The following is a 17,809-nucleotide window of genomic DNA, read 5'->3' as shown; positions in this document are numbered from 1 at the left end:
GTTCCTCTTACAGATAATAATACGTATAATTATTATAAAATTTATTCATTGCCTATTTTTGATCAAATTAAAAACAAAACTTTCATTATTATTCCCGAATATCCCTTCCTTATGGTGAAAGGTTCGAAGTACTTGCCGGTCGCGTCTCCGTGTCAACATGTGTTCGGCGATAATCAGTACATATGCACTGAACATAATTTTATCCCTTACTCAACGATAACGTGTATGGAACAATTGATGCAATTTCACAATGACTTAACTCAATGTCATAGACGAGTAGTTAATATCGAAGAAGTTAAAGCACAACGTCTTTCTTCTGCCCGTTGGATAATATATTCACGAAATAAGGAAGTAATGTCTTACAAATGTGAAAACGATATAACAAAAACATCTATGATGGGAACTTATCTCGTTCAAATAGATCCTGGCTGCGAGATTCTACTTAATGATCTTCATTTATATTATCTTCAACACACATTGGAAAAATTTGAATACAAGGTGACACCTATTATTAATTTACCTCAGCCAAAGAAGGAACTCCCTATTCCTGTCGATCCGATTGATATTAAGGGAATTAATTTGGATGACATAAAGTATCTATCTGCGGCCTTAAAAATGAAAAGTTCAAGTGAAAGTGAAAGTGAAAGTGAAATTAAATCAATAATAAAAGTTAACAGTGTCAGTGTAGGAACTCTAATTTTATATCTTATATTAATTACTATTTGTTTAATTTTAGTTATAAAAAGTGTTAAGAATAAAATTTTAAGCAAGGGTCGAAACCTTCAGAAGTCAAATTCTTCCGACGGTTTCGAACTTAAGGGGGGAAGAGTTATGTTGGACCAAGGCATGAGAACAGTACAAGTAAATGCTTAATCAGCGGAATAGGAATAACAAATGATATCTCACGTTGTCTCATGCTTTGGGATCATATGTCTTGAGAAAGTTTAATTAGAATTAAATCAACGATTAATCCAGAGCATGTAATTCTGTTCGGACGTGTCCACTGTAGTTTTAATTAATTTTTAATTAAATAGTTTTTGTTTAATTAATGTAATATTTTTTTAAAAAGCCCTTTCGCGCTCCCGTAAACTTGTCTAGCTGCCTTCTTTATTTACACGATATATTTGTTTATTTTTTTAATAGGAAATAAAAATATTGTTTGAAGAAACAACTAGCCCATTTTTATTAATACCTATTGATAGGCGATTGATTGCATATTCGTTTGACCGACGATCTACGTAAGATTGCTGGTGTGGGCTAGATGAGGATTGCGGAAAATCGGGATGTCTGGCGCGAACTTGGGGAGGCCTATGGCCAACTGTGGATTGTAATAGACTGAACTGACTATTGATAGGCATGCCGTGTCAAGGTCTGGCAACTATTCTATATCTAGGCAATTCTTGCCATCTTTAAATAAAAATACCTGGAGAGGAATATTGTTGTAGTAATTAATAATACCCCCTTTATTTTTAACGCTATAATCCTTAAGGCGAGTTTATTCGTTTGTCTTCTTTTTTGACATTCGTGACTCATCGCTTGATCGACCGCCATGAAACTAATGTCGCTTATGATCCCAAAAAGAATGTAGGCTCCCTCTTTCATCCTCATATTTATCCCGAAAAATGAGCAGTTCCTTAAGTAAAGCGATATATCGTCACATAAAAGACATCATTGACTTGAGTTTTTTAAATGTTAATCTTAACATTTTTTTTTTTGCTTTTTGTTTTTGAACAGAATTATAATTTTGTTTTTCTACTACGACTACATAATTTGGACATCAAATGAAAAAATTAAATAGTATAAAAGTCGACTTCACAATCTTCAATAAATAGACCTAACTTTACTTTCGTATACGTCAAAGAATCCTGATCATATTCGACGTAACGTAACATCGTTTCAAATATAAATAAATTTCGTACAATCCCAGCCGGTTTCCATGTAAAATTCATCGCCGAATAATCTCGGATGCCGTTCGTGTATTTCGCTTTGTTTTTCGTAAAACCGAGGTTAAATCTTCGTCTTCAAAAATTTATTAACTTGGAACACATAATTGTATATTATAGCTTTCTTCAGTTTTTATGATTTTTCTTTAGTGCTTTAAGAATTGGGACAATTTACGCTATTTATTTAATTATTATCTCAGTTTTGAGCAAAACGTTTGTTTACAAAATTTAAACTCAACAAAGTAACAACTTAACTTATTAAGTTTTTACTCCTGCAATGTGGGTGACCCAGGTGGCAGTAACCACTTAACTTCAAGGTACCACCTGTAAATTCGACATACTTGCTTTCCGCCTTTTAATATAATTCATAAGACTTTAATAGTTGTGCTAAATAGTAACCAACTTTTCTTTGGTTATTTGGTTGTCAGCTCCTTCTTGGATGTTTAACCATGGTAAGTGGGATTTTCAAAGCTCTATCCGTGCTATCACGTGTTCTCAAACAACCCATCGAACATAACTGAGCACGTCTTAAACATAAATCCGTATGATTTTTTTCATACATTTGTTATATATAGTAACTTGTACGAAAAACCTAAAAAAATATTTGTAATATCCGCCTTTACTGCCTTAGATATAAAGGCTAATTTTTTTTAAGTTGTAGGGTGTACATTAATGGATATTTTTGAGGTTTTGCCGGGAAAGTGGATAAAATATTTTATTTAACTAACCCTGGTGGAACATTAGTGGGCGGCATCTTGAACGAATTGCTTGCCGTTAGCTTCGTCCATTTCTTTCCCTTAGGCTTCGATATGGTCTTATAAATGGCCTTTAGCCATCGGCTTTTAAGGCATTGGAGATTTTATCAATGGCTATTTCCACTTATAGATGTATAGATGGAAAAGTTCTTATAAACAAAGATCTTATTGTTTTCAATACGCTGTCTTATCGATCTTTCTTCTGTTCTAGTATTTAAAAATTTGTATAATTCTATCATTTTAATCTTAATCGTGTGAATGGAAAATGAATGTTAAATAAGTTTGTTCATACATTTCATTTCATCATTTCTACGAAAGAATTTCTTCCACAAACATTATACTGCCAATAAATTGATATATTTTGATGAAGTGGTGATGAATATCCAAGTTACAACTTTAAATCACTCTTAGATTGTAAGAATTTATTAACTATTAATCGAAACCTATTTATCATTTAATAGGCCGAACTGAAAATATTTTTCAAAACACAATGTTATCATTAATCTTAAATCGAGGTACTTCTAAATATATTCAAAATATTCAAACTTAATTTACTGAAAAAACGCTTTGAAGATAACCCAGCAATTCGTTGGAGATATGAAATGCATATTTCTGTTATCATTATACAAAATAAACCTAATCATAGGATCAAAGGAAGTGAAAGGGGACATATTTACCCTCTTTGAGAAATTGAGTTGGTTAAAAATTTATATCCTTTCGTAGGCCTAAGGATCGATTCACATTTTTTGTCTTTATTTCTTTATGTATTATGAACTATAATTGTGTGCTTTATAGATTTAATTTAAATGTTTATTTATTAATTTTTTTAAATAATCATTAGATTACCGATAAAAAATCTACATTTATTTTGTCTATAATATTTTATTTTCTGTTTTTTCCGAAAAATAATAAAATAAATAATAAATTATGTAACATAACATAGTCATCTCAAGTTTATAGTTAAAATTTTAAAAAGTTAAAACTAACCAAAAAGTTTATATATATTTATTGTCATATATATTAACATAATTGCAAAGATTTGCCATGCCATGCCTACAAAGGCTCAACAGATGCCTCGAGGCGGTAAATGTCACAGGGGATTGTAAGAAGATAACTCTTTATATACAAACTAAATGTTACATATGTAAGGGAAAATATATACATAATGGCAGAACTGTGTCTTTTATATCATTATATCGTATCTTATACATATATATGTCGAAGACATAAATATTCTAACTATCGTCAGGCATTATGTGTGTGAATAGTAGAATGAACGAGGAAAGCAACTACGTCGTTTATGCGGTTATCTTCGCTATAGTACGAGATACGAACTAGAGATGAACTTCATCTATCTGCTTAATGGATGAAAATTATTTTATATTTATTTTAGTATATTAGAAAAATAATCGTGATAGGATTACGACGATATCATACCAGAAACAAATTAAGCCTATTATCATCCTACCATCCATCCATCATCCATCTATTATTAACCTACTACTGTAGGTATAGCTTATTACCGCGTAACTTAAAAATTGATAAATTTGAAAAAAAAATGTTGAGAGGATATGGGAAAATTGGCTATCGATAACTGACTTAACTGTAAAACTCAGGTGACTTGGTCATTGACACGACGCGGAAATTTTATAAGTAATAATTATTTATTTATTAATTTTATTATTTTTATTATAGCGTTAGAACAAGTAAGTTGCATATTTTGGTAAACGATTTTCGTTTCTGATATGTCCACGTCTAGTAACACGTTAAATATAATGTAATAAAGAATAAATAATAATTAAACCATTCTGACAAAAACTTATTTTGCGTTAGGTTTCCTGTTCGCTAACGAATATTATAAGCTATTAATCATCGTGACATGACTTATATAGGCATTAACAATTAAATTGATACACTTGTCTGTCATTTCAAATCGATGCGGGTAACGAAAACTTCAAGTTTAATTGTAAAGTCATTTAAACAAGAAGCAATGAAAAAGACATCATAGTGTTTGATATGCAAGTCCAAAGCGGCAATTCAACATCGTGTGTTGCTTGTTAATAAATCATTAGTGCCCATCCGTGCACGACAACCCTTAAACATCTTTATATTTTTCGAGTACGACGCGTCGACGACACGATTTGACGACATCATTTTTTATTTTGTTTGAAATAAAATTAAACTGGTGATACGTCCATTCGAATCAAAAGTGCTCAAGTAACCGTGAAATAACCATAAACCGTGAAAATATATATTTAAAAAAATTTGCTTTTATTTGTTAAAAAATTCTACCTTTTTATATAGTAAAGCTTTATTATTAGCTTATCTAAAGCTTTATTATTATTATTGATTCCCCCCCCTGTGATATAGTGATATTTTCCGGAGACCTCCCTTCCCTTTGAACCTCATATTATTAACTAACGAACCCTTGTCTACAGTAAAGTTACAGCAGAAATCGTATCCGTGCTACTGCGATATAAATCAACTCTTTATACGGCACTAATACGACGCTGTTATATGGTCCTGTGTAAAATTAATGCTTCCATATTTACTGTTTAGGACCCAAAGCTACACTAGTGTGTTGTAGTTGACGAATGTAAGCGATTCTGAACTCAGTCATTATTCTCGAATGACTATTTTCGCATAAATCATTATTTCGTGTATAATTTTATTACTTTTGATATTGGAAACTGTTTAGAATTTGATGACTCGTTGTACTCATATGTGATTAACTTTCAATAATCCAGTGATGAGTATTAACTTTACATAAGCTAAAATCCGGCTAAAATTATGCACGGCAAAAATTTTTACATAGCAAAATCAATGGGATTCAAACACCATACATATACATACAATGCGCTAAGAAACAGATCCTTGGCCGTCTCGAACCTTCGACGGTTGGGAAAAAAGACATGAAATTTAATAGTTGAAGGCGACTTTACCAAAGAACTGTCGCAACTGTGTGAAGCCATTTCTGTAATTAGCAAGAGAAGAGACATCGTGCGAACAACTCTCTTCTAGACAGTCAAAAAGAAATAATACCGAAGTACATAGATACTTTTTTTTAATTAACTAAAAGCTCTTATGTGTTGCATCAGAAAGTTGGCAATCTTTATACAGGACTGAAATTTATTCTTCATAGTGTAGTAACATAAGTACGTCTAAAAGGGTCTTACAAAAAAATCATATATAATTTATATACATCAATTTCGAGTAAACATTTCTGACTGTCATTAAGTATTTCTAGAAAAAAAAAGGTTACCTCCTCGCTGGGTGTCAGAATTTCCAAACAGTGTTTTAGTTCAAAATTCAAGTGAAGAATCCCTTAAGTTGCGTTTGTATGTTTCAAAAAGTCTGGTGACATACTCGTGTCGTGTATGTAAGATTAACTACACTTAAAATAAAATATAATACTTACTAAGACTTCATCCAGTTTAAATCACAAGATATAAAAAGTATTTCGCAAACAATAATAAACATACAAATAATATTGAAGATATTGATTCTGGGCGCGCTGGACGGCATCAAAAGAATCATGTTGTAGTCCTGGAGGTCGATATGATGTTTACCTTTTTTTATTCAACTAGATAGATAGGTAAGCTATTACCGTATATGTAGCTTATACCTGCGAAATCAGAAAACCCTCCTCAGGAGCTCTGGTTACCGTACTCTTCACAGACACAAAACACTGCATAAGAGCGATATTATTTAGTTACGATCTACTGTAAAGTCGAGGTACTTCCCCAATCGGGCTCCAAATTTTGAGCAGGTAATTTCTGGCTGTCTCTACCTCAATATAAATACAATAAAAATTATATGTGTGGTTACGGCAGCAAAGAATATAGTCTCCTCCTCTTTTCCCGTGGGTGTCGTAAGAGGCGACTAAGGGATAACACAGATCCATTACCACCTTGGAACTTAAAAAGCCGACCGATGGCAGGATAACCATCCAACTGCTGGCTTTGAAATACATAGACCGAAGACGGGCAGCAGCGTCTTCGGTGCGACAAAGCCAGCACTGCGGTCACCAACCCGCCTGCCCAGCGTGGTGGCTATGGGCAAAACACATGATTTCACGACATTTTTGGCGTGAACTTGTGGAGGCCTATGTCCAGCAGTAGACTGCGATAGGCTGATGTGTGTCTACCTCAATAATCTTATTTTGATAGTTAAAATAAGTACCTTAATTTTGTACCTAATTCGATGTTAGCGACCTCTTAGTATTGATTGGTTTGTTATGTACAGCAATTTAAAAAAAATATGTTACAAAAGAAGCGACATTTTAACGCAAAATAATTATAACCTTTTAATTCATTAAGTTCTTGTCTAAAAATGTGCTTAGTCAAAAAATCACAATGTGTTACTGCATTTTCAAAGAAACGAAATATATTCGTCACAGTTGCGAAAATTTGAAAACCACAAAAATTTAATCTAAAACTGTAGACCGTAAAAACGCATACGTAACGTTTTTGTTAGATTTTTATTCGTGAATATAAAATGGACATGTTGAAACAAATCTGCCCAGTAAAAATAGAAACTTTTTGGAGCGATGACTGCGCTGGCCGATAAAACTAATCAATATTACGTGATAATGCTTACAGAATGCCTTTGCCGATTTTTGGATGTTTTGAATGTTTATTTTACTATTTTATATTTAATATAGGTCGCCCAGTGGTCGAAATTAGACCACAATTTAACCACAGACTTTAACAATAAACAAAAGAGTATATATACGTGTGTGTCGAGTACATGGTGGTGTATGTGATGTTTTTTTATTTATTGATTTAACGTATTCTTTATGCATAATTTAAAAAAAAATATATTAGCTTTCTGCACTCCTCGTCCTTTTTGTAAAAAAGGGTACAAAGTTTTTGCTTCACGTATCAATATATAGGATATTTTAATAAGTCTTCAATATAGTTTTTTTTCATTGCATATTTTTTTTTGTTCTAAGTAAAATGCGTTGTCGTAAATTATTAATAAAAATAAATATAAACTAAAGGAACAATAAAATGTTTGATTATTACTTATTAATCGGACAAAGATCGAAATATATTTCCAATAACTTGTATTATTTCGATAGATCATATATTATAAAAGTTCTACGTCTTATAATATAAAACTAAGAAAGTCGGAGTTGTATAAATATCAAGTGTCCAAAGGCTTCAAGTGCTGAAGATAGTTGTTCGCGCTAAACTTCTAGATTTACGATTGAATTTTAGATTTCCATTTTAAAGTATAAAATGAAATTCGCCGGAAATTCATGATTCACACAGAGACAAAAGAAGCCTTGCACTGGGATGAAAATTTTTATTACTTACTCGTAAGTACTATCATCGTAATAAAATAACATTCCAAGAAAATGTAACAAAAAACTTCGTAAGCATTTATCGTGATGTTTATTTTTAAATATATTAAAACAAACATGCTTTAGATCTTTTTATATATGTCATCTTTTTATTTAGTGAATAACGATTTATGTAACATAAAAGTATAATAGTAAGGAGGTTCCGCTAAAAAGGGCCTGTCCGCAATAAAATCTATCTCTTTAAACTTCTCACGCTTAATACTTAAATCAAACCGCCAAGTAACTGGATATTTCCTTTTCTAATAGAAATAGTTTATTTAATTATAATGTCTTATGAAGAAACGCTGTTTCCAAAATTGATTTATAAGGATTTCCAAAAACCCGCTCCTTGTTAGACGCAATGTTTATACCAACATTCACCGTACCGATACGAATAGGAAGCATCAATTGACGTTTTGGTTTTAGACTTATTTTTTTTATTAATTATTATTTGATTCATTTCATGCAATTTTTTAATTTTTACATATTAGGGTAATTGTTCTTAAGGACTGCAGTCGCGTGGCGAAACTGAAACACACTATTTTTCCTTGATGGGGTTGAATGTCAAACAGCTTGATATTTTGATCCAAAAACCAATTAATGTTTGAAATGTTTGCTGGAGTACTTTGAATTTTGGTTTATCTTACGGGATCTTATTCGTCAAATATCACTCACCTTCAAAGTTGTTATCATAAGCACGCGCCGTCAAACAAATTTTCCATTAAACCACGTCAAACACATTCTACGTGACGAACGCGTCAAACAATGTCGCAAACATTATTAAACGTTTGAACAAACAAGTTGAAAAAATTTACAAATAACACGATCGCTTAAAATACTTTATCAATAGAGAAGATAATGGACAATAAGGGCATCAAAAATACATATATTTAAATATTCTTAATCGAAATAAACAATAATGTTTTGAAAAACATTTTATATTGTTATAGGGTATAGTTTTAATATCTATGCAGTATAATATTGTAGTGGGTTTGCCCACCATGCCTCGGAGAGCACGTTAAGCCGTCGGCCCCGGTTGTTATCATGTACACCTGATAGTGATCGTTACTCATAGTAGGGAATATATCCGCCAACCCGCATTGGAGCAGCGTGGTGGATTAAGCTCTGATCCTTCTCCTACATGGGGAAAGAGGCCTATGCCCAGTAGTGGGATATTACAGGTTGAAGCGATAATATTGTAAACATAAAATATAAAAGAATTGCTATATGCGTTGCTCATTGCAAAAATCGAAGATGACTGGACCGGTCCGGCTAATTTTTACATTTAAAGTTTACTAATACTTTGTAGAACCTTTTTACAGAATGAAGAATTAGTAAAATTGCATAGAAAATTGTAATATTTCAGAATGCAAAACGAATATTTTAACTTCCCGTGTTTGGCAGTTCGCAAGACAGAACATGTTAGATTGTTAGTAATATAACGACTGGATTTAACTTGGAACTAATAATTAGCTTACTAATGGATTCGTTGAAACTGATTTTGTAACAATTTAGTTGAATTATGAAAAAATCTAATACCTGCTTAATTTTGCTTCTTAACATTTGTATATTTGCTATAGCAATGACATGACAATCACAATAGATATATGTTCGATTCTTGCTTACAAATGGCTTTATATGCCATACAGTTGCTTGTAAACTTTGTATTTAAGCGCTGATTTTAATTATTTCATCATAATGAGGTTACAGGATTATACATATATTACGCAACTGTGCTTTAATATGCATGACTGGCAATACGGCCTTAATATCCATTTAACGACTATTTTAAATCTAAGAAGTGAGAATATTGAAGTGGAATAAGTGGCGCAAATAAAACTGGTATTTAAAAATATTGTTTTGTTTTTGTTTATCTAAAAACAACCATTCTACTGATAGAACATTATTTTTACTGTCAGCATTTCAGTACTAGTTAGTAACCCCTATCCAAGCCCTTTTTTTGCAATAAAAGGCAGCATATGTCCTTTTTCAAGATCTCTGTATCAAATATCATCAAAATTCGTTCATTAGTTCACTTCAAAGTGTAACTGACAGAGAGATTAACTTTCGCATTTATAATATTAACTATGAATTGAAAAAGTAAACAATCACATATTGTTGAATTTCTATGACATATTATGATATATATTGTGATATTTAATATGTTAGTTATTGATCCATTTGAGTTTCCGAGAATTCAATAGTGCACGCGCTATCTTCTTGAGTGTTCCGATTATAGTTATATGAGTATTGACAACGCATCTAGGCTTCTGTACTGCTGATCGCGGGCTCGATCCCCGCTCATGGCAAATATTTGAATTGGCCAAAAAGATGTTTTCTGTGGTTGTACGTTTGTACGTATGCATTGGTGTGTTTCCTAGCATCCGACACAGGAAAAATTGCTACTGGGGGGCGTTGAGTGTCAGGTATTCCCTGTCATATTATAGTTATTATAGTTTGAAGTCTATATAAAAAAAAAATACTTCGTTAGAATTAAGTTCTAACACTTCTGTTATATTCTTTGTTCTGTATGTAGCTTTTAACAATCCCATGGTTGACCGGCCATCTGAGCCATTCAATTAAGTCTTGTTCACGACATAATTTACTGGGTATAAAAGATCATGCAACGTAATATACGTTAAAAAAATAGAAATAATAAAAAAAGTTTCTATCAAGTTACCAGTTAATCTTAGAATTTATCGACATAGGTCGTTATTTGAGTCTCTCAAATAATGCGTATTTAATTTGTTATATTTTCGTTTACAAAATACAATTGTATTGTATATTAAGGCTATCAATATAATTTGGCTAATTAACAATTACTATTTGACATAAACAAATATTATCACGCATCTGTTATCTGGAAGAGATCGCTCTTTTAGCAGTAACAGGTTCTTTTTTTGTCTAATTTTGTCTGAGTTTTTATATTTATTTTTAATACAGTAAATAAATAAACACGTGATGGTAGTCCATTAATACACACAAGACACGCCCAGCTAACAACAACCGGCTGTTTGTCTTACTCAAAAATTATCCTGAACAGAGATCAAACCCGCGACTTTTAGCCCAGCAGAAATTTGCTGTTAACCACTACATCAACGTGTTGTTAAAATCTATACAAATAAATAAAATTGGATTGTCTTTTGTAATATTAAAATAACATTACATACCAAAATAACATTTTTATAATTTTTGTCTGTCTGTCTGTCTATTTGTTCCGACTAATCCCTGAAATGGCTGGACCGATTTTGACGGGACCTTCACTGCAGATAGCTGATGTTGTAAGGAGTAACTCGGGCTATTTTTATTTTAGAAATTTATTTATTTAGTAACTTTGCGAACTGAACAATATTTTTTTTTCATTCCACGCGGACGATGTCGCGGGCACAGCTAGCTTTAAATATATGTGTAATTTTATTTCATAAATTCAAGATTTCGCTCATATATAAATGACAATTTATTGCAGTCAACACATATTATGATTTCTGTGAAACAGACATTTCATCTATATATGGAAATCAAATTGTCGCCATAATATTATTCCGTTTTCGCAAAGAAAGTAAAAATAGTTGCTTCAATGATGCAATATACATCGACTTTTGACAGTTCAGTTTTAAATTCGAGGACGAGCTTTGATGCTCTATATGTCGTAAAGTATGAAATATTTTATCAAACAAATCAAAATCGTTGACAAAAATATAACACGATAAAGTTATAAACTTAAGGAAAACCCATTATGCAAAAATGTAACTCTATGGTGAAATGTCCTGACCTACTTTGGAACTAATTCAATTCGGCCCGTAGGGGCTCGCGTAATTCGTTGAAAAATAACGCGTTTTAGCGTAACGCCACGAGAAAAATACCTCTAGAGATAAGTCATTTAATAAACAAAACAAAAGAAAGCTAATAGTGCACCCTGTTTACTACATAACTAAAAGTAAATAATGGATATTATTCAATACGTGACAACCATTAAAGCGTGTTAGAATTACCTTGTTAATCGACATTTATATAATGGCTTCTTAATTGTTGTTTTTTTTTCTTTTTTTTTATAATTTTTAATATATTTATTTGACCTCTAAACACTGACATGTGATACTCTGCAAAAACTTTAGGTCGTTAGACTTTTTCAGTTGAACAATATTTTAGTATTTTAATGTCTTAAATAAAATAGTGAAAATCATAAATTTATTTTCGTTTAAGATGAAATTAATTTGATGTACATTTAGTACATTCTTTTTAATTTTTTTCGTGACCAGAGATATTTAAGAATCTTAATTAATACAAGACTTTTGTATTGAAATATGCATACTTTTTAGACAAACAATTAAAATCAGCTATGTGTGTGTTTCTGTGAATTTTAAGGCATTAATAGACGTGAGTACATTGTTATAATTAAGTAACTAGTATGAAACGCAATAACGATATAGACTTTTAGCTGACAAATCTACAACGGTACACGAACAAAGGAAAACAGACAATTATTTAAGCACAGCTTCAGGCTAAAAAAAGCGAAGGAAACGCTATCTGTCCGGGTGAATAAATTGTCAGTACCGCGATACTTTAGACATCGGTCCGATAACCCTTACACCCTAGACAATAAAGACTATTATGTATCGAAAATAACCTCTGTGTACGGTGACCGCAACAAAAAAATTGAAAACTGAGCACACGATGGACAGTGCCTATCTAAAAATGTGAAACGAATTGTTACTCTGTGGTTTGTGGTGCTTTGTATTTTGAGTACAATGTTTCATCAATCTGATACAGTATTCGGTAATTAGTCTTTCGTTTTAAAACTGAAATGCTTTTTGCTATGAAACAGATTTTGTACTTATATAAAACTTTGTAGTATTGCTTGTATGACCGTCGATGGTCACAAAAAAATGCTGCACTGGACGTTAAAAATATTTGATAATTATAAAACGCTCTAACATAATTTATTTATTTTTAATTCTGTAAACACTTTTATTCAACGTGTTTCTAAATTAAATTAATTAAAGTAAAATTAAAAAAAAAAATACTTTTGTAATGTAATAATAACTTAATTTAACCATTTTTGCGAAATATTTACAACTTGCAACTCTTAAAATATTTTTTTATTTCTATAGATAAATAAATATCTATATTACTAATGTAAGTGTTGTTTTAAAACACTGATTACAGTTTCATACATGCAAGCTAAATTCTAATTTCATGTGTAAAGTTCCGCTTTTGTAAACTTTTGCAAAACTATTCATAAAGCAAAGTTCACGGCGGGGATTGTGGAGAAACCGCAGAAGGGATGTAAAAGATAGATATATGGTCCAGAGGTGAGTTTAACAACAGTTCGTATGCTGAGATAACACGGATTTAATTATCCGTTGATCCTGCTTTCGGTCTTCGTAAAATGCATTTGAGTAAGAGTCCTGCCTCTATAAACAAATAAATTTAGATTAAAAAATAAATTTTGGCTAGATAACTTAATTATGGATCTATTGCGAGTAATAAGCAATTTAATTTTTTTTTAAATTAATGATATCATCACAGTTGTGTTCCTCTGATTTGTATAATAACACACTCTGTACTAAATACACGTGTATGAAATTGCGGTCAAAAACTAGTATTTAACAATATACAAGAAAAAAATATACTTTATAATCGAAGAAAACAAAATAAACTCAGAGAAACTATGAAAAATTATCGTCATATTTTTAACGGGTGTCGTTTTTCTCGTTCGAAAGTGTTTCAGCGAGACGGTAATAGGTAGACATTTGCAATGTAGAATCTGAGCAGTTTTATCTACCTTATTTTAGCATAAAACGTTAAAACACTCGCTGCTCTGCCGTAATGATAATCAAGAGATTTCATCATCACTCTCATACATTTTAAATATAAAAATTTACAATACTTGAAAAAAATACTGTATATTTTTTAATATAGCATTTTTAAAATGTTTTTAAAATAACTACTAAATGGATTTAAAGCAGCTATTATACCTCCGGTTAGCCATTCTCGTGTTTTACAGATTTCACTTCTGGGCAAAAGCTTCTTTTCTACTAAAAGGGATGATTTGGAACCTGATCCGACCCCATTCAATTGTGTCTTGGAAGATGATTAACGGAGTAACTGGATTTAACTCTAAACTTTCTCCTTCCTATAGTAACAGAGGTTTTCCCAAATGGTTTATTTACAGACTGCTTTAATCTAATTCTTTTGTCTGACCCTTTATCATCCCTCTTACATGAACTGAGGTAGGGCAGCAAATTTCCTGCTCAATATATGGAGCAGCCCGACTGGGGTAGTATCTCGACCTTACAGAAGATCACAGCTAAATAATAGTGTTTTTACGCTTCAGCCTGTAATATCCCACTATTGGGCATAGGCCTCTTTCCCCATGTAGAAGAAGGATCAGAGCTTAATCCACCACGCTGCTCCAATGCGGGTTGGCGGATATATTCCCTACTATGAGTAACGATCGCTATCGGGTACATGATAACAACCGGGACCGACGGCTTAACGTGCTCTCCGAGGCACAGTGGGGAGACTCACAAGGACTGCACAAACACCAAGACCACGGCAAACACCTGTATGGCCAATACAAATGTTTGTCAAGTGCGGGGATCGAAACCGCAACCGCCAGCGCAACAGGTACAATCCATGGCTGTAACCGTTGCGCCAACGCGGCGTCAATAGTGTTTTTAAGCTGCGTTATTTTCTTTTGGGTGAGAAAGGTGACCAGAGCTCTTGGAGGAATAGGGGATAAAATCGCCAACGCGCTTGTGATGTTTCTATTGTTGTCGGCGTTTATAATCGCTTACCATCAGGTAAGTCGTACGCTTATTCACTAACTTAGTTATATAAAAAAATGAAATAAATAAACGCCCTTCAAACTCCAATGCCCCCTCATTCATAAATTGTATTGGAAGACACACAAAATACAACCATAAACGCCTAACTACAAGAAATTCGTATGGCTTATATAAACATTATCATGTGCATGGTATCAGACCAGTGATCTGTAGTGTAGGTTAGTTGTTAGTAAGTTATTTGCACTTATCACTGTGACTCCGTATCGTAAATAAAATTATATAAGATCCTTAGTACCTCAACAAAGAATTTCATCCAAGCAGCCGTGTATGCATTGCATTTCGTTTATCGAAACATCTCACAGAGACGTTTCGATGTTCAAAGTATTTTTTAACATTTCTCAATTACTGTCACCGAAATTGTTTCAGTAAATTGAAAACAACCAGAATAATTTATTTCCAGTAATGTTACCCGTGAACGTAATATTCACAACTATTCTTGTGCCGTATCTCCGACTCAGATGATTTAGGAGCGGTTGCAGAATGTCCTTTAATACCTGCTGACTTGGATACACGCCAACTACCAGGTGCTTATTAACGTATGCTGTGAAACATAATACCTCTGTGTATAATATTCGTATTCATCTGGAGTGTTATGATATCCTAGTATTTCAAATGTAAAGATCCTAATAATTATGAACAATTCGACGCTTAAATAAATTTCTGTAAATTTGCAGACTAAATTTACTGTAAAAAAAATATATCCATTTTTAACTTTAATTTGTTCTTATTATTTATATAAATAAAAATTTATTGCTAAATAAGTTGCTATCCGCAAAACTCCAGAATTGCTAGAAAAAATGTACTATTTTTGTTTTTTAGTTTTTTCTAATACTCCGTAGATTTTTTTTACGGAGCGATAAATTAAAATAACTGCGCAGAAAATTGTAAAACTTTAGAGAACATAACGATAGTTTAAACTCCACGCGTTTGAAAGCTAGCAAGACGGTACAGTGTGTGTGTGTGTGTGTAATAAAGTTATAACGGATATCGTATTAAACGGAGAGATGGCTTAATTTATGACGCGCTGCTGTATCATATGTGTCTGAGTTGTATGACAATGACGAGTCAGTTATCGACCTAGTTGCTAGTATGCTTTGTTACGCTTACTGAGCTCACAAAACAAAGCGAATAAAAAAAACTTATGCATTTTTATGCAGTCTATTAGTTCATTGGGCCATCAGTGGTGTATTATTTTGAATTTAGAAAACCGAAAATAAATATATATACAACCTCGTTTGTTTATATGCACGTAAATGCGTATATATATATTATACTAACTGTGCCCGCGACTTCGTTCGCGTGGAATTTAACAAAAAAGTTATTTTTCAGTTCGCAGATCTATAAATTAAATAAATTCCTAAAGTAAAAGTAGCCTTAGTTTCTTCTTATTATATCAGCTATCTGCCAGCGAAAGTGCTGTCAAAATCGGTCCAGTCGTTTCAGAGATTAGCCGGAGCAAACAGACAGACAGACAAAAATTTTAAAAAATGTTATGTAAATCATATGCATTTAGTAAAAATTATTTACTAAAAAGCGGTTATTTTATTATTACAAACAGACACTACAATTTTATTTATTTTGTATAGATATATAAATGTATCGTTTGTATTGCGAATTAACTGATAATGTGCAAAGTGCGTATAGCTGTGATTTCTTTAACTTGCGATGGTACTTATCTTTACTGTCAGATGTAAATACTATGAAAATAAGTTGTGTTTGAGTATTTATTCTCTAACAATGTCATGACAAGTGTAAACTCTATAATTAGCTGTACAAGGTAACATATTATAACATATTATACACAGGAGACTTAATGATATTTAGAACTAAGCAAGAATAATTTACCTAAACGTAATATTAACTCGTTTTATTATAATTTTACTACCTGGCTGCAAAACAAGCGGAACGCTTAAACGAGATCGCTTTTGTATTGAGGCTGTACGCTCGGCTCTATGCCAAAATCTAAAATACTATCTAGATTGTTCCTTAGCTCATTTCATTAGAATAATGTTTGTGCGAAATGTATTTATGCTTGTAACAAGTGACCTAGTCGACTATTCCCATGATCATAATCTACAGCTAAGAGCAAATTTATGAACATGGAATCAAAATTTACATCATTTATTTAAAATGTAAATCAAGAGACAACTTTCTTTTTTTTTTATATCGTAAGTGTTGAAGTGTATTAATGTAATGTAATTTAATGTATTTAAAGTTCAAATATTTTATTTATTTATAATTTTTTGTGCTTTTAATCATTGTATTCCAAAATGTTATGTACGTAATAAGTGACATGCATATCAGATACTTTGTTATTATATATTGTTTAATTTTATTGAATATGTAATTTGTAAGTGTGCTTTTGAAATATATGAAATGACGATTCGATTGATTTTCGTTCTAATTATAAAGAAAACTTAAGTGTTAACTAATTTGTGGGGATAGTGCAGCTCTGTATTAAAAACAAAAAATTATAGTAATTTAGAAAAGTTTTCTTCTCCATGCTTACTATATTTCACGGCTCCCATAAAAATATAAATAAAATATGTGAAACTACCCTGATATTTCCAATAATCGACTTCATAATTTAGATATTTGGATGAAGTTTCGCTCGATTACAAGATATTCATAAATTATAGTCTTAAACGTCATAAACTCGATCTATCAACTGACGCGAAGTAGATGATGAATGGCCGGATAGACGAGTTTATTTTAATTGCTTTTTCGAGACGATGAAAACTTCGCATGAAAATTGGAATACCGCAGACGTGTTGATGGATTGGTCCCTACTCTCACGATTGGGGCTGGATTGTTGGTCTTTTTGGATTTTTCAATTTTTTTTGATGACCGTACCTAGTTGACTGGACTACTTTTTGTTTGTTCGTTCGTACCATGCACGATAGTATTTTTTAC

General features: G+C 32.0%; 1 protein-coding gene across 1 annotated transcript in view; it reads left to right on the top strand.

The window, feature by feature from the left end:
* Positions 1–354: 354 nt before the first annotated feature.
* LOC123660956 (uncharacterized protein CG43867) overlaps positions 355–17,809 on the top strand; it is a 104,953-nt gene continuing 87,498 nt past the window's right edge. The window contains exon 1 of the mRNA XM_045595975.1: positions 355–628. Coding sequence (XP_045451931.1) covers positions 355–628 — 274 coding nt within the window. The remainder of the gene's footprint in view (positions 629–17,809) is intronic.

This window comes from Melitaea cinxia, chromosome 16 (assembly GCF_905220565.1).
Source record: "Melitaea cinxia chromosome 16, ilMelCinx1.1, whole genome shotgun sequence".
In the NCBI taxonomy this organism is placed as follows: domain Eukaryota; kingdom Metazoa; phylum Arthropoda; class Insecta; order Lepidoptera; family Nymphalidae; genus Melitaea; species Melitaea cinxia.
The sequence above is the reverse complement of the archived record's forward strand: the minus strand, read 5'-3'. Positions and strand labels throughout refer to the sequence as shown.